The sequence below is a fragment of the Strigops habroptila genome, chromosome 6 (genome assembly GCF_004027225.2).
Source record: "Strigops habroptila isolate Jane chromosome 6, bStrHab1.2.pri, whole genome shotgun sequence".
Lineage (NCBI taxonomy): Eukaryota > Metazoa > Chordata > Aves > Psittaciformes > Psittacidae > Strigops > Strigops habroptila.
This window is the reverse complement of record NC_044282.2, coordinates 32,717,218-32,736,154: the sequence shown is the minus strand read 5'-3', so window position 1 is coordinate 32,736,154 and position 18,937 is coordinate 32,717,218. Positions and strand designations below refer to the sequence as shown.

Sequence of the window (18,937 nt, the reverse complement as noted above, 5' to 3'; positions counted from 1 at the left end):
CAACAACCTGCAACTGACTAATATACACCTGTGAAATTTCACATCTTTGAACTTTTGTATTTGCACTGGAAAATGACAGAGGATTAAGGCAACCCTCGTCTCATAAACTGCAACCCAAACTCACTTGATGTGTTATAAAGATTAAAAAACATACCCTCTGCTGAAAGGTACTGAATAGCTCAAGCATACAGCTTCAGAGGTATATCTGCTGGTATACAATGCATCACGTGGAATTTTAAGTACCAGAAGCATATTAAATTGTGCATGTTTATTGTATCTAAGTTTAAAAGTCTTGGATTGTTTTCCCTTCCCATCACATACTATTAGCTTAGATTACAAACCACTAATGAGTGCTTTATCCAGAGATTTCCCAGTTTGATGATAAAATTTAGAGGCTCCTATTCCTTTCTTTTCATTATAGATGGCTGAGGACATGGGGGAAAAGACAGGTTTGGGGTTTTTTTTCTTGTTACAGCATAAAGCACTGGTATGGAAAAGATTGATTTCACTTCTTATTTCTTTGCTGCTCTGAGTCTTTCCTCTTATTGTATTGAACTAAACTAGCTCCCTATCATCCCTCCCACAACATAATGTCTTGGTGCTTTCTGACTGCTTTTTGTGCAGAAGGCTGACTGTCACTCTCTCCCACCACCATCCTTACGTTGATTTGGTTGCATACTGACTGCTAGAGCTAATAAGTGCTGTGAGTCTGAAGTCCTTTAAGATCTCTGCAAGACACCTACATATCCACAAGTTGCTTTTCTGGCTTTTTTCTTTTGCTTTCCCTGTCACCACTGCAGTGCTGCCACTCCTGAAATCCTCACTATGACATCTCTACTGTTCTGTTCATTTTTCAGTCATCACAGTTTCCAGAGTGGTGAGACTAGAGCACAAAAGAGGCAGTACCCTAGTTTCTTTTACCTGTTATCTGACACCACTATCCTTGTGTCAATTCTCTACCTCCTTTATCCAATTCTCATTTTAAAACCTTTCCCAGTCCTTAATACTAGGCAACTGAATGTCATAATATACACATAAAAGAACTGAATGTATGCTATAATTTAATACTACAAGGCAGCCATACGATAATAAAAATAAGAGGGTATCTGGAATTTGAAGATGAGGATTCTTAAAGGGGCATAAAAATAAGTTCAAATGATGCCTATATGATAATTTATTTCATATTGTACAACTAGATTCTGAGTCTCTACATTATTCACCTCTGAAACTTACTAGCAGAGGGAAAGAAGTCAACTGGCTCTAAAGCAGTTTATAATCTATTTCTGATTTAAAGAATCTCATTTAAATGAAGATATACATGGTTTTAAGTGAAGAATTTCTACTTTTTCAGTTTGCTTGTTTGATAGGAAATTAAAATTAAGTTAAATAATATTAAAATTTATAAGTCATCCATTCAGTAGTTAGGAAATGTCATAATTAAGGTTGCCTGTGCAAATTTAATCTGTATGTAATCTGGAATTCTGTAATTCCACACTTCCTTCCTTAGAAAACAAGACAATTTCTTTACAAGACAGAATAAGCAAGGCCATGGAAATGGTTCTCATACTGCAGAAACTCTAAGTTTGGAAGTAAATGGGGCAAAAGGTGGTAAAAAAATAAAGGATGTCTTTGTGGAAAAGGCAGGCAGATGCCACTGAATGAGCCTGCTTTTGCTTCGTAATTCTTCTAATAGTGCTGACAAAATATCTGAATCAGAATAGCCACACTAGAGAATATTCTGCATGGGCCTGGAGGAAGGGCTTGGATGCCTGAAATGAGCTATCTGGGTATAGGTTGTGTAAAAAGGCTGATCGGCAACAACTGTAACTGAAACCAATTGTCTTAAGCTGTAGTTTCAACTTAAAACATGGTACAAAATCTGTAAAGACTGAAAAAGTTACTTTTAAGACATACCACCAACAGCCAATATCTGCATCAGCACATTCTGGCTTTATGTAGATAATCATTACCTCTTTTTTGTCTTCTCGTGTGTGTGTGTGTCTGATTTTGGCTTCTGTACGGAGGTGAGAAAGATTTGAGATGACAGAATGCTAATGACTGAGTTGTGTTAGACTTTGATGCATGATTGTCCAAGTGCCAATATCTGTGTCTTAAGAGAATACTTTTTTAAGTTTAAGCCCAGTTTTTCAACTTTAAACATAAAGAGATACATCTATTAATGAGATTTTAAGATGTTATTGCTTGCTGCAGTGGGAACTTGACTCACTGAGTCCGGAAATGCTTTTAGTGTCTCATGTTTTTCTCCAATGCTCTTGAATGGCCAAACAATCACTTTGTTTTGTTCAAGATGGGATTTCAGTGGTGAGCGTTAAGTAAGGCCTGATACTCTCATGAGTCTAAGACACACAAAGGAGGTCAGAATATATGAAGCAGTCATCCTACGCAGGAAAAAAATACCTATCATTATTTACAAAACACTGTACCATAATGTGACTGTAAAAGGAGTTGAAATATTTTGAAAATGGAGCTTTGACATTTCTTAGTTCACAGTTGCTTAATCAGACAGCATTATTTTTTAGAAAACTAAACTGTGGTTGCTCTGTAAAGTTTTTGCTTAGAGCCTTTGTTACTATTTTGAGGCTATATAAAGCAAAAATTGCGATAAAACCTGTCTGATTTTTTTAAAACGAGAAATAAAACTCCTTTGTTGGCAATGTAGTAACAAGTGTGACGGGCCTCCCATTGATTTAGGAGAGGTGAGAGAAGGGCAGATATGCCCTAGCCTTGCTCTCAAGGTACCTTTCCCCTCACCAGTATTTCACAATGATCTTGCCAGCTATGTTAAGCTGATTTAAAGGATGCCATTGTTTTGAAGATGTCTCAAGTAGATGTTCTATCAATATCAGTACAAAGTGTTATTACGGATGAAGTACAGGCACAAAGTTCTCAGAAACGAACCTCGGATAAATCAGGGGTAATTATAAAGCAAAGCTATCAAATGTAATCTTTTAAGAACCATAGTGTTTAAAACCCATAGGCCAATATTTCCGACATCCATTTTCCAAGATTCCTACAGGATTTCCATTTCATCTTAATTTGTTAGTCAGCACAGATATAATTGGATAAGTTATGTCTGTTTGTTCACTCTTTTGTCCTCTAAAGTTCTATGGAACTGCCTGCAAATGCCCACAGCTTTGCACATCTCAGTATCAGCTATGCAATTCACTTGTCTTATTAGTACTTTAGATGAGAGAGGTGAGGGTTAAGTAAGACGTATGTGAGACCTAAATATCTAGGGCAGTATTTTCTGTATAGCATCAGTCTCAGGGAAGCTTTTAGCAATACCTTAGGCTTTAAGGAGAACTCATGTCAGTGATATCTATGTTTGTTCAAAGGGGAGTCTGCTATCCACTGTACTTCTAAGTAACTAAGAATAAGCCACACATATTTAAACATATCTAATTCTACAGCTATTTTAAACATGTTTTATCCATTTTCCTATATCTCTCTAATGGGTTTTTAAAGCATCTCTTTCCTTGCATCTTTTTTCATGCCATAGATCAGTAGAGTGAATTCTGGTGTTATTTGACTTTCCATAGCAAGGGTTCAGCCTTCTGAATGTGAGATTTCACAGGGTGAAACAAACCTGAGATGTGACTTTTTACGGTACACAGACACAATCTGTTCTATGGTGTAAATTAATCCCTATTCAGCAAATACTGATAAGCAGTTTCCTCTTAGACATTAAAAGTCATGTAGCTGCCCAGAACTACTTAGCAGCATTAAATGCCAGTTAAATAATAACCAAGAATCACTTCTAGCAAAGTGCTTAGTGTCTAATGTGAGAAAATGTGGGTACTGCCTCTGAAATTGAAGAAACTAAGGCAATTTATATCGTTTCACAGCAGTTAGTCTTTGATCAGTAAGAAATGAATGGCCTTACCTTTCTATAACAAACACATGATTTAGGAAGTAAGTTCCTTTTCAGTTTTGAAATGATGATATATATTGTATTACTTGGAGTTTATAGTGGATTATTTGAATTACTTTTAGATAAAAAGAGCTATTTTCTTTTTTATCTAGAAAAAGATAAATGCAGCTGTAAATCTGTATAAAAATTTGCCCTCCATAAAAGATTCCAAAAATCCTGGAATAAATCTTTGTAAAGGCTCAAAGGCAAGCTGTAGTTTCTAGTGGAACTCTATCTATTACTCTTCTAGGCAATCATAGTAACAACAAGCAATAAAGAATCTCTTCTAAAATGACATGTATTACAGTGCACCTATAAGAAGTTGACCTATTCTGCAAGATAAAGATAGCACTCAGAATACTGAAGGAAAAAAAAAAAAAGAAGATAAACACATAATTTATGTCGTTTAAAAACTATAACACCACAAGTAATATACTTTAACAATGCCTGGAAAGAAATTAGAAATTGTGCCTGGGACATACTAAATAATTGAGACTACTAAGATGTTTAAACTGAATTTAGTCAAGCAAGTTGAAGGATAAGCCTAGAATATACCCAAAGATAGATTTATTTACTCAATTTAAAGAGAAACTGAATACACAGACTAAACCAGAGACTTGTGCAATATAAACAGCCATTTTAAAATTACTAGTCCATCAGATTGTGCAATTTCTTTATCCTAATTTCAGAGAATATGGTCTTCCTACATCAACATTTTTATATCAGGTTGGACCACTACCATTGTCATTTTTGGCTTCATAGCACAGACCGTGCAATATAGTCTAGTGAGTCCTGTGTCAAACTCGCAGTTCTGTCTGAGTTAAAGTGTGTTTTTAGACATCCAAACTCAGTTTAAAATGTAATATGGTACTTCTTCCTTGCCTTGGAATTTTGTTCCAGGAGGGTGTTTTTTTTGGGGGGGAGGGGAGGAGGGTTGGTTGTTTTTGGGTTTTGTGGTTTTTGTTGGGGGTTTTTTTGGTAAAGAAATGTGTATCATATTCCTGTTTCAAGGTCTACATTATTCATAGATTTGACTTCCCCCCCCCCCATAAAATACACTAAATATAACTGAATATTCCCAGAAACATGCTAAAGGTGTAAACAAATGTTTTGTGGTGAACTATAGAAATGGCTTAATTCCATTTTGTCCTTTCATCCTTGAAGAAGGGTGTCCTATACTTACTGTAGCTTCACACTAGTGCCTAATGATGTACACGCTTAAACATACATGAGGCAGAATTTAATGCTGGACACTCTTCCCCCGCCAGATGTGTGAAGAGTCTAAGGTAATCAGTGTTCCTTGTACCTTGCTAAAAAGAGCAGGTCTCTGCAAAACATGGGCTGGAGAGAAAGTGGGATAAAATTCCAGATTTCCTTTTTTGTTTTTCCTTCTTTAATCCTAGCCAAAGGTCAGCCAGAGCACCAACAGAGAAGGGGGAGAAGTCAAAGTTCTTGCTAAGGTGACCTTAATACCACATCTTTCTCCTCATTTGTAGGCTGCCATTTCAAATCATTGCTCCAACAGACAACAGGAACCCTCCTTGTTTTTAAGGGAATGACTTTGTGTTTAGCTTGGGAGCATGGTTTACTGTAGCACTGTACGCTAGGTGTTGTAATACTATTATAGTAATACCTATAGCGCTCTGTGCATTTAATCTAAATACCCTTCCAAAGAGAAATACAACATTGGGGTAGATTTTTTTTCATCCTAGTAACATGCATAGAATATGTAATGTTTTCATCATCCCATCCATACATCCACCAGCATCCCCCAGACCAGTTAGCAAAGCTAAGACACGTATGCAGCTAATCCTTACATTATCAGGTCCAGATGATTACTTTCGAGTGACGTTTTTAAAGACTAACCTTTTTTTCCAACAGAATTAGTATAACTTTACAGCTGTTGATATTTTCTAATCCACATCTACAGCAGCACACTAAGTAGCCACTTTCAGACACCTGAGGCAGCTTTCTGGCATAATTTTTCAAGTAAAATTGATTTCTATCCAGTGCGATATAGTAACCTATACATACAGAGGTGGTGAAACATAAGATGCTTGTTTTTTTGTAATGTTTCCCCTTTCAATTTTATACCATGCTGGTTATCCTGTGGCCACATTTTTTGCAGTCAACATGAAATATAGTTAAAAGAAAGATTCACCACTCTATTTCAAAGTTGAAGAAAAACTTCAGTGTAGGGATGTGGAAAACGGCTACACTCTGTTAACTCTCTGATTCTTTTTTATCATTCAACTTGTTTTGAAATGAGTATCCTATAGGATAGGATATCCTATATATATGTAGGTTACTTTTGTATATATATACACATTAACATTCATATTATATGTTCCTAATACACTTAAACAGGAACCTTGGAAAAGGAAGAGGATAATATATGGAACTTTGCAATGTTTTCTGCAATTTTTTCAACTGTGTTTTGAAACTGTTTTCTTTTAATCTACAGAGTGAATTCAGATATAGCATTCCCAAAGTCTTAAATGTCATTTAATGCTACCGTGGGACAAAATTGTCACATTATTCAGCATAAAGTGCACTGTAACTCATTAGCTGAAAAAACACTAGTCAAGAAAACACTGATGGATGTCTGAAAGCCAAAATGCAGATGTGACAGATAAAGTTGTTGGGGGTTTTTTGTCAGAAATTACAGGTATATTCCTTTGTTTGTGTCTTATCTTAATCACTCATCTCAGGAACTAAATCAGATAATCAAATAATAAAATCTCTGAGGTTTTCCATATTTAGTTTTGTTCATTGAAAGGCACAAAACCATTCAGTATTTACCGTATGTATCCAGTATTTACCCATTAAAACAAGTTTCCTTGCAATGTAGTAGCATGAAGAGGATATCTTCAGCATTAAATCCACTAACAGGATATAGAATAAGTATTTTGCTGCCTACTCTTGCTATACAGAATAAAGGAGCACTCCATAGTGAGTTCAGGTGTCTACTACAATGCACAAAATAGGTCATATATCTAACAAAGGGGTTCACAGAAGCCATGAAATGGGAGGTGGGATGTCCTGAGCTAGCCACGAGAAGCTATTGTGGAAATGGTGGGCTTTATGTCTCAGCTCTGTTGAGACCTTTGCGTGGACTGGATCTAGTCGCTGATGTTACACATATCATAAGAGTCATAAAAGTCATAAACGAGAGGTTCACTGTCTACCCCAAGTCAGTCATGTAGTACTGAAATTTAAGTGTGGGCTCACTTCCTGTCTGAACATCAGAGTATATCAGAAAGGACCTCTGTCAATCTCCCTTACAGGAGATATTCCCTTTGTACTAATGATTTAAAGTATTTATTCTGCCAGTGACACATCTAATTACCTCTAGCTGATGGTCAGTGCACACATACAAGAGCAGTCCCAGTTCTTGCTCAGCAAATGTTTTGCTCTCTTTGGTGTGAGGTACAGCCCACAAATCTGTGTCCTGAGACTTCCTTCTAGATCAAGCTCCACATATGAGATAAGCAGACAACCACCCAACTAGTACCTCCAAACAGAGCAAAATCCATTGACAAAAGTATGGATGTCTGAGAAATTTCACTGTTGAAACTTAGACATAAGTCATCTGGGTCATCTCTTACCTTACACGGGTATATGTGCAAAATTTAAAAATCAAAGCTAGTACTTACGTGCCAAGGAGCTGTTATTTTCTGCCATTTCTGTTTTCAGAAAACATTTGAAGATCCATTCCACAAAAAATTAAGTGTAAAGATCCTATAAAACAGTTTTTGCAGTAATAAAAGATTTTGGAACTTACCGGAACTGAAATTTGAGGATTATTTTTAAGTTTTCCAATCACAGCAAAACCATCAATGCTGATTTTTGCTTTTGGTTTTATGTTTAAGGATTCTATTTTAATACAGTCAATAAAAAGTGTGACACTGTTTGCTTCCACGCTTATCATAAGCTTGTGCCATTGGGAGTCAAACAAGAAGGGCAAATGCAAAAATGATGCAGTTTGGAGACTTCCATCGGCTGCTTTATAAGAAAACTCAACACTTTTCATTTGACCATTAAGATTCACTCCAACTTGTTCTTTTCCTGAAGAATCCTGAATCTGCCAGATAGTCCAGTATTTCTGAAGTGTGGCCCCAGTCATCCGAAAAGTAGTTAGAAAGGAATATTCATCTGGCAGTCCATTGGAATATATGGCACTGTGTAGGATCAAAATACAGTAAATTTGTTGTATATTTGTTCTGAAAAGCTCCACACATCACCACAGAGTAATGAGAAACAGTTTCTCAGTGGAACCATATTTCAGCCATGCTTTTATCAGTGCTCTTCTGCATGCAGAGTCCCGAAATGGGATATCCTTTTGAGTCATTAGTGTTGCTAATGGCAACAGGAGCCGGTTCAGAAATATGGGCTCTTCCAACATTGTACAATATTTATGATAACCCTTTCTAAGTGTAATGGATGGAGCAACAGCAGACCTTACTTCAGATTTAGAAAGTATATCTGACAATTATGCTATTTCCTACTGTTACACTTACAAAATCAATCAACATAGTGTGACTTTATAATTGACCAGGTAGTCAGTACAGATCTCATTTGGTCTGGAAGACATAAGAATGTCTTTTGCAAATGCATTTTCTTGTTCAGCCTGACAATAACCATTTTGTTAATGTATTAACTATTGCTTCAGCAGAAATCATTCAACAAAACATTCATGGCAAATATATGCATAGTAAGAACCCACACTAAAAATGTATTATGTCCTGTGACGTTCAACCACAAGACTACAAGGAGCGGGGAATAGATTTGTCGCATAAAATGTTTCATTCTTTTGCAACTCCTATTACATGTGAGATTTGGAAACACAAGTCCTGCTGGCTGTGTCACTGCACAAAACAGCAACGTAATTTTTTATCTCAAATGTGTCAGTGAATGCAGTAGAATATTTAAGAAATATGCCTTCTCATATGCTATGGATTGTAAAATTGTAATGTCATAATCCAGCTGACATCAATAAATTTGTTACCATTTGTGCACATTTAAGAATAAGTTGTATTTGAATAAATATCTTAAGTATGGAGATGTGCAGAGCTATTTTGCCGCTAGCATTCATTAGCATAACTTCTCAGGCAAGTAGGCATTTTGAGCGAAGGTTATTTCTGAGCGGTAGATCAATCCTATCTCAGCAGCAATTTAGCCAGCATTAGCGAACCTCAGGCTTTAGGCTAAGGGGGGGAAAAAAGAAAAAAATACCACAACAAAAACCAAAACAAATTGAATAAATTAGTTCTGATTCTGTATGCTGGATGATTACTGATTTAGTAAGAGAGTACTTCCAGATGAAATCTCCAGAGTCTGCAGTTTGGTGTTAAGTGTCCAGAGCTGTAGTGCAGTCATATTCCAGCAGGCGACGGCACAGCCTCAGTCAGATTTCAGTAAGGACTGGAACAAGCCTGGCAGCAGCAGCAGCAGCAGCAGCAGCAGCAGCAGCAGCAGCAGCAGCAGCAGCAGCTTCATCTTATTAATGAACTACCCGAACCGCTGTTTTTATTACTTTTTCCCCAAGAGCCTTTACATACACCTGAAAGCTGGTGTTTGAGGAAGGGGAAGGTTTAGCTGGAAGATTATGTCATTGCACAAGGTGTGGAGATATACAAAGTGGAAGAGGGGGTTCCTTGCCAGTATCTTTAAACTGTCTGTGATTTGCTATGACTTGTGTCTTTGTTGACTGCGGATGCAGTCATCTGTCACAGCTAGGGCTTTTTATAGGATATTATCTAATGTGTTGTGTTCTCTCATTGTTTGTTTCATTTGTGTCTGGCCACCTCAAATGCGAATGTTAATGTGTGGACATTTCCTCCTGTTCTGAACGCTTTCCAGTGTTTACTACTATCCACTGTCCTTCCTTGTGTCAGGCTTCTAGCTCACACAACATGATTATATGCTCTTTCCTGCTTCAGGAAGATACTCTCTCCTTCTGTCCAGACACACATTCACTGTTACTAAGCTCCCGATCCAGTTCAGCATGTCTTTTATGGCCCTCTATATCCTTTTCCCTCTATAATATCCCTTAAATAAGTATTTCAATCTCTTCTACTGCTAAAATATTAGCTCATCTGAGTCATTAATCTCTTCAGTTACTGAATCTCATTGTTTGTTCTTGAACAAGAGCTGGCTTTACTACTACCATACTGAAGGTGGTATTGTTCGGTAATTTTTTTAACTAGCCTCTGTGTGATATGCCACTTTCTCAAGTTCAGTGCCTCCAGGGAACCTGATATGCTGAGCTCTGCAGCTAGAGGAAACAATACTAATCCTAGATCCTCTGAGGAGAGGTTTTTGTTCTTTCTCTGCACTAAGTTTTGCTGTCATGACAATACTGGTGAAACTATCACACGCATTGTCACCCCACCTCAGCTGACACAACTATACTTGCAAAAAAACCCAACCAAACAAAAAAAAAAAGTAAGTAAACATAGTTATACTTTTTGATTAGAAAATTGTTTATACCAGATTGGCAAAAGGATTCTTTGCACCATATTTAACTATAGCGTTAGTCCTTTACAAGCCATCATATGGGTCCTCCTTCCTTTTCAGAAATTAAAATAGAAAATAAATACATTAACTTTTTCAAGTGACATACAAAGGGCAGAAATTGAGGAAGAGCTTCTAACATTGGTAAGAGAAAACTAAATTATAAGAAATGTAATTATAAGAGAACAGTAAAGATGTAAAGTCACCGCAAAACCATAGATAAATATTTACTTTTTTAAAAACTTTTAATAACTAATCAGAAGAGCTGCTGACTTTAGACTAAAGACTCAGTATCAGCAATGTGACTCAACATAATGAAGCATAGCATGACGCATTGCCAGAAAGGTACTCTGCAGGGGACTGTTGCTGTGTAAGATTTATACCTCTAATTCTACAAGTAATGCAAAGACGGATTCTCACCTCAGTTATTCCAACAGTAATGAAAAGCCATTCCATTGGCTTTAGTGGTTTCAGTGTATTCTAGTGCACAGTTTTTCCCAGAGTCTGCAATCCTTACATAAGTAAAACTCTATTGAAGTTAGCAGCTTAAAATCCTAAATATTTGGAAACCACACCAGATTTATCATGATATTTAAATAAATAATTGTAGAGAAGTTATTCCTCTATCTCACTGCAAAGCTGCTAGCTATGTAAGCACTTAAATTATTTCAGTACATTATTTTTAACTTATATGTTTCCAATTCCACTGCTTTATGGAAGGAGATAAAACAATTTTAAATTTAGAATCAGGCAAGTGAGCAAAGGAAGAATTAATATGAAAAAATATGTCAAGCACAAAGGCAAAATTCAGTCCTGACCCATTTCCTAACCCCTTAAAACTGCCAAGGATATAAGCCATCAGAGAATTTTTATTTATTTATTTTTGTATCTTCAGTTTGTGAGATAGTTGTCTAGCCCTGCTTTCCCTGTGCACTCAGACTATTATTAACTGCTTTAGTTGTATGATGAGTGCAAGGTCAGGTCAATTTTTTGTCAGGTATTTGAATCCTTGCTTAATTTTTTTTAAATACAGTTGGAAGTGGAGCGGGAAGAGTTTGAAACCTTTATAATTCATCTAAGGGAACTTGTGAAACACTACTATTTTCCTTTAATCTTTTTCATAAAAACCTAAGAGACACCTAAGACTTTTATCAACCATGTAGCCTGAATGCTTACCAGGAAGATTTCTTTGACATTTCAAAGCTAAGTCCTACCAAGGCACCAATATAACCAAGATAAGTCAGTCATCTGACTAGGTGGTGCAAGCTCTGAGTAATCCCACTGACTTCAGGATTCATCAAGAGCAGCAGTGTATGTTAAAAGGTTAGCTATATACCGACTTGAATACTACAAAGTAACTGCTTATTTTGTTAAGCTTGTTTCTTAAAGAGTTAATTTATTAGGTGAGCATTATTGTCCATTGAGATAATGGACATCATCCTTGCTAAATAAAGATTTTAGAAATGTTACTACAACCCACTAGACTTTGCTGTAGAAACTTTCTGGCCAACCACATGATAATGCACTATCATGGCCCCACGTTCCTTTGCTCAAGCTGGTGACACTTGTGTTTGCACCTCCTGAAGCCTCCTAGAATCCCAGCTGACCTGGCAGGCACTGTCTGGCAGCCATCATATAAGAAGTAACAATCAAACCTAGCTAAGCATTTTTAAAAGCAACTGTCCTAAGTCATTAGACAGAAGTAATTTGTTAGGACTCATTGTTCTCCGCTGAGCTCTATTCTTCAGAAACATCTAGTTCTGAGCTAATTATTTCTTATGACTGAATTAGCTTCTTAGCTGCATTTGGCCTTTTCCATTACTATTCGTCATCATCAATATCTATGTAAGATATCTTAGTTGTAATGCAAGAGGAAAAGCACCTCAAGAACTTTGGTAGTTGGAATTAGAAAAGCCAGGCTTTCAGGCGTATGTATTTGGGGAGCGTTACTTCACAGAGGAGCATTATTCTCAAAGGAAAAACCAGGAACTCAGCCTATGAAATTCTCTGGATGTTCCAAGCTTACTGATAAAGCTTTATAAACTTCCTATCTTCATTTTATAATTTCTTACCACAGAGTGCTTGTCATGTCACCTGTTAAAGTGGTCTGCAGTACACCACTGCCCCAAATAGAAACACTATTCAAAAGGCAGCTTCAATTTTTACATAGCTGTACTTTTGGCCAAGATGAGGATGCAGGCAAAGAGGCATAATTTCTGGATCCATAGGCTACTATCAGTATGCCCTGGACTTTTCTCTGATACTAAGTTCAGCTGGCATGAAAAAGTTTAAACATCTTACTTCCAAAATATGATGACTGCGTGCAAGCTGCGTATTGGGAATGGTCCATGGCCTATGTTAGCTGCCAAGCTGTGCCCAGGAATTCTTTAAAGAGTGCTAACTAGTCTGGACCCAAAGCATGACAGGGTCTTTTCTAATATTTTAACGGTATAGATGATAAAGTGCGAATGCCTTGGAATGTTCCCTGGCATTAATTTATCCATGTGAACACAGGGGCTTTGTGATGTGACAGCTGCATTTGTGAAGTCAAAGGATTAAGATTTTATCCAGTACATAAATATAGCTAGCCCTTTTCCCCCATATGAAAACATATCATGAACATATTCCTTTCTGCTAATATTTTTTTTTAAAGCTTGCAATTAAAAATCGACACAATTATTATCCAAATTACTGGTAATAATTTTGCACTTACTAACTCTTGGACACCTACAACAGGTACATAGATTAAATTGAAAAATGACAGGTTCACCATGTCAGAGGCAATGGGTGTGAGTCATGGCCATTTCTTATTACATGAAGAACACTATATCGGTTCTTCAGCAGATTTTACACTAGAAGAAGCAACAGCAAACGGGAATTTATTTAGATGATGGGACAAGCTAAAGTCAAGAGTTATGCACAATCATTTTGCTCATTCTGGGATATACTGCTGGACCTTGGCAAGTATGCTAAGCAGCAAAAGACCAAGCTACAATTTAGTAGTGTTTTAAGGAAGCTACATAAGCTTTTCAAGGTATAAGCTATTGCTATAGCAAATACTGAACAAATACACTGAGCAGTGCCCATCTACCTAAGCTCTCCTTCCAGTGCCATAACCACCCTAACATGGGCTTGCCTGCCTTGGTGTAATGATCATATGCTAGTTTAAAAAATCATTTTACCATTTGTGATAAGTGCTGGATGAACAGTGACAGTCAGTCAAGCCCTCTGTGCTGATATTTCAGTTGGCTTGCTTGCTGTTCCTATGCATGTGCACACCTCCTTATCTCTTCCTCAAAAGCCTTGAAAACCTTATGCCAGGGAACGGGCTTTCTTAGGAAGACCCCTCCCTGTTTCATAAGGCAAGAGAAGACACTGTCGATGGCTGTTTGGGTTACCTCGTACTAATATGGCTGCTCATTAACGAAGATATGAGAGGAGATCTCTGCAGCAGAGCAGGCGCGGAGCTTGCTGCTGCCTGACGTCTTTATTGAGGGTCCCTCCCCAGTGCATTTGTAGCACGGGGGCCTTCGTGCCTATGTCAGCTACCCACCTCGGGAACAGTTTTTCCAAACTCACTCTACTTTTGTCTCCCCTGTCTCTTGGCGAAGCAGGAGCTCTCAGCGCCGGAGGCAGGTACCAGAGCATTACGCTCTCCGTGTCAGCGGCCTGCGGCAGCTACGGCAGCCCCCGCGCCTCCGCGGCTCCCCCGGTCCCCGTGGCCCGCGCAGCCCGGGCGGGGCGGTATTTCAGCACCACGGGCACGAACAGCTCCGCGGCGGGGGCCGGCTCCTCCCTCCCCTCCCTTTCACTCCCCTTTCCTCCCCTACCTTCCTCTCCGTTCGCCTTCCTCCCCTCCCCTTCCCTCACCTCCCCACGAGCTGCTGCCCGCCGGTACCCCAAGAAATATTTACATTATTGTTAAATACTCCAAGTATGAATAAAGGATAGCGGGGGGGTGGCCAGAGGGTTCAGGGGTTCAGGGCTGCTGCAGTGCCTGGGTCTGAGAAAGCCAGCGTTACGCCTATGCTATTAAAGATCCTCAGCCCTCCTTGAGGTGCTCTGCATGCTTGCTAACTCCTGTAATGCTTGTCAGCCATTTCATCATCCCCAATTCATAGCAGTAAACCTCACCTAACACACCACATTATAAAGATTATGTGGAGAGTTCTGGTTTTTTAAAAAGTGATTGTAGATGGCCTAAGGTGTTCCTCTCCTGTGGTGTTAGCCTCAGTCAACTACTGTCAACTTCACTCCTTCGGAGTCAGCTTACTGACAGAGGCACACTGCGAAAGAACTCTGGAGGAGAGCAGCAAGACCAGGCTCAGCGACAGAGCAGCAGCACACTGACGCTCTAGAGCACTGTCAGGACTCAAGCCTTGATCCATTCCCCAGGACAAGACATTCAGCTTGAGTGCAGGTGACCAGCTCTAGCCAGGGCCAAATTTCAGGTATACTATCAGGTAGCATTGCAGTGTAGCAGCACAGTGTTGACTGAAAGTACAAGTGTCTTGAATGTGGTAGATTCATAATACTACAGCACCATACCCAAGCAACCAGCCCAGAGGCAATAGTCAACTCAGATGCCACAGTGTATTTATGCTGCTAGTGTAGGCCTGATCAGGGATACTGGTGTATATCAAGCATATATCTCACTAGAGCTATCTATAGCAATAAATCTAAGCTTTCTTAAAAATGAAAATATTGCCACTTTGGTAGCTCAGACTGTTCCTGAGCTATGAAGCATGAGTTGAAAAGCTGAGTATCTCCAACTTTTAGTAAAATGAAGATCCCATTTTAATTTGGAGTCACACTTATGCCCTGGCAGCCTTGATTTGCCACAGGGATGGAAAGTAGCCATGAATCCAATGTAAGCAACCAGTTAAGCTGTAAACTAGCTTAACTTGGTGGCTACAAAGGTAGAAACCATGGAGGACTGCAGCAAGGAAAAGTTGTCAGTGATAGCCAGAGTATGTCAGAAACATTTTGCACTCCAATTATTCCTAGCTGGAACAATAGTCCAATTAAAGGTCTTGCCAATTAATTGCTAAGGCATTCTTAATTACATAAGGTGCTGGACCAGAACCCAGACTTGCCTCAGTTTGGCAAAGACATATCTATCCAGCTGTACTGTCTCTATTCCTTCACTGGCAGCAAGTCTGGGCTGTAAAGCACATATACAATTAGATTCCTAAATCCTGTCTCCTATTGCAACTTGCCTGTGGCATGCTAAATGTTAGTGTTCATCTTTTATAGATTAAGTGACCATAAATCAGCCAGGAACATGCATATACCAGTTATCCCAAAAGAAAGAAAGAAAGAAAGAAAGAAACAAACAAACAAACAAAAAAGAATACCCATACCATCAGCTTTTATCCTACCTTGTCTCTGCAGTCCTTACATGATCACAAAGATTCCTTTGTACCAGTGTTTTGCGAAAACATTCCTCACCGTCCTCCTGTTATCTTTCCTTCGACTCCCTGTCTCTTTTCAAGTTACCGACAATTTTTGGCTTCACTAGAGGTGAATCCCATTCTATTGACAAATCTTGAAGCACCCTGAGCAGTATCATTGCTAGAGGAAAGTGGAAGTCCCTGAAATTGCTCTTAAGAATCGGTGTGGTCTGGTGGTGGCAATGAAAAAAAATTGAACTCCTCTTTCCATTTACAAATACTTTGCAAATGAGGTGCTCTAGATGGAGAGGACATCTGTCTCCTAAATGATAATATTGATAAATATGTGTATATATTTTAAGGTCAAACAACAAATGATATTACCTGGTTGGGATCCTGAAGTCTACATTGGGTCCCAGTTTATAAGCCACTTGTAGAGAAGTGGAGCCCACTACTCTCTGGATAATTCCTTGGGAAGCAGCTTTTTCTATTTGAAACTGAGAAATCAGGTCAAAGCCTACAAGAAAAAATATACATGTCCAGAATATAACTTCTATTGTAACTTAATTGGAGAACTGTGCAGTCACAGAGCTGAATGTAACCTGATAAAGTTTCTGAACTGCAGCTTTTCCCTGAAAAAGTCAGGATACTACTTGCCTGGTAAGTCATCTTGGCCAATCCTGATTGTTGGGCAGAGATCAGTTCTCTGATTGGCACCCAGAATGGCTGGCAGTCCTGCAAAAAGGGTGAATTTATTAACCATGTGCCTGCATATTGCCTCAGACTCCTTAAAAAAAATTAAGTGAAGCAACTGTAAGAATATTATGAATTAAATTGAATTATAAATAATAATAATTACTAGATGTATAGAAGAATTTAAACTACTCAGTGCTCAGTGAAGCCAGAGGTCTAAGAAAATAAGCATATGTTTCAGGAGAACTCCAAATTTAAAATTATAAGTTGACTGACTTATTTTTTCAGACCTTCAAATGAGAGTCTTATAATAGTTCTCTTGCAGAGCTATGGAGAAATAGTTGTAGCATAAGAAGGCCTGCTGTGTACGGAGGTTTTTTGGTTTGGAACTTTTGGTGGTTTAAGCAAACTTTGGGAAAAAATGCCAGTTACCTAAATCAGCAGTCTCCTTAACTGACCGACGAAACTTAAACAAACCTCATGCCAACTAAAGAGGCTGTTGAGAAACTGCTGGCATCTTTTCCATGCTGGTATTCCAGGTGTTCTCACCTTCCTCTGTGCCACATATGATCAGAGAATGATTATTCATTAAATGTAGGGTGAGAACAAGAACTTACAGACCTTTTTTTTTTTTGTTGTTGATCCAAACAGGAAAGTAGAGTAAATTTGTTTGAGGAAACCATATTTTGAAATCTATTTTTTCAGAATATTATCTATCAAAAAGCCTTGAATAAGCATGAAAACCTACTAGATTCCCATAATTTAAGGAAGGAAAAATAAAGATTTATTTGAAAAGTTTAAGAGTCATATGCAAGTCCAGTACAAGGTCAATCTGGAAAATGTTATGGGGAAAAGTCTGGATGGGGAAGAATGAAGAGTGCAAGTTGGAAGGAGATTCATTTTTAACCTACAGAGAGCCTCTTGTGTGCTGCAAAGGCTCAACCATAAATGTGGGTTTCCTTCTGACAACATAGACTTAAAGGGAACATTCAGGTTGACATGTTACGCCTTAGAAAAGGCCTCATTCTATATTATTTGATGAGACATATGGCTGGCATCCAGCCATTTACATTTTGTGCCCAGCAAATAAAGTAGAAAGTTTGTTGCCACACGTAGCAGAATAATATCCAACTAGAAGCACTGAAGGACAGGGGGAGGTTTGTGTTCTGTATCTATCACCTATATCCAGATTTTAATCCTTACCTTAAAAATACATCTAATAGTGAGTTTAAAATAACACACACAGCTCTTGCTTTTTTCCCTCTTTCTCATAAGCATACATCCATCCATCCATACATACACATTGGCAGTTCTCCCCTTCTGTGGTGGCTAGCTAGAGAGGATTTTGGTTTTGAATAAGCTCAGAATAATTCTTTTAATAGTCAAAATTACAGAAAGATGAAATGCAGAAAGATAGAGTTTGTCTCCTTACTTGATTGGTGCTGGATGGTGGCTGAGATCAAAGACCACAGAAAACTACACACATAAAAGAACGCTGTTATTTTCCTGTAAACAGAAAGAAAACTCTAGTATGAATCTATAGTTTCTGACAGATTTTGTTATTGACTTTCTTCTCCGAGCCATGCACATTAAATGTATAAAACCCCAAGTTAAGGATTTACTAACAGATTTGACAAGACAATTTCCTTACATAAGAACTTTTAATCTTTGCCTTATAACAAAACATGTCAACAAAGCTCTTTCTATTACTATTTCCTTCATATAATGCTGTCATAGACCCAAAGAACAAAGGCAGCAGCTAGCCAGGACAGCTTTAACTATTCTAATCTCTTATTTACAGATTTCTCCAAATCCCACTTGTTCTCTTACCAGTTGCTTTTCATCTTCATTGCTGGCTTTCTTTGCTTCTCTCATGTGAATGTGTGGTGTATATAGTCACACACCCTGCTTCCCTCTCATTAGTCCTGTAGAAAAGAGAGGCAATGGGTGCAGACGGCTCCTCCTGCCCCATGCAGGACCCAGCAGGGAGGGAGGTGCAGGCTGCTGGGTCTGTTTTAATCTTGCAAAGCGAAGGAGGTGGAGGCTGGACAGACATGTGTGTCCTGGCGGGCTCTGAGGGCGGACCTCTGGAGGCAGTTGAATATAAAGAAGGCAGGAGAGAAAAGAAAAGGCTGCTGCTTGTGCCAGCATCAGGGCATGGAGATTAAGAAAATGTGACTTCAGTGATACCAGCCACTGAATGGTGGGGTCTATTGTTCAGCCAGGAAGATGAAAGAACAATGTGGATCATGCAGTTTGAGGAAGCTGGTGGCCCTGATGTGGTCTTAAGATCAAAAGCTTTGAGAACAAGGGAACCCCAGTCCTGTAAAGATGTTATTTTCATTTCTCACTAATTTATTCACCAAGTAGCCACAGGAGAAGCCTATCTGGGGATGTCCCAGTT

At 38.5% G+C, this 18,937-nt stretch overlaps 1 protein-coding gene across 1 annotated transcript in view; it reads right to left on the bottom strand.

The window, feature by feature from the left end:
- Positions 1-18,548, bottom strand: part of COL9A1 (collagen type IX alpha 1 chain) — a 73,399-nt gene extending 54,851 nt beyond the window's left edge. The window contains exons 1-5 of the mRNA XM_030490409.1: positions 18,364-18,548; positions 17,966-18,039; positions 16,498-16,575; positions 16,225-16,357; positions 7,716-8,112 (exon numbers count right to left, since the gene is read on the bottom strand). Coding sequence (XP_030346269.1) covers positions 7,716-8,112; positions 16,225-16,357; positions 16,498-16,575; positions 17,966-18,039; positions 18,364-18,383 — 702 coding nt within the window. The 5' untranslated portion in view covers positions 18,384-18,548. The remainder of the gene's footprint in view (positions 1-7,715; positions 8,113-16,224; positions 16,358-16,497; positions 16,576-17,965; positions 18,040-18,363) is intronic.
- Positions 18,549-18,937: the final 389 nt, after the last annotated feature.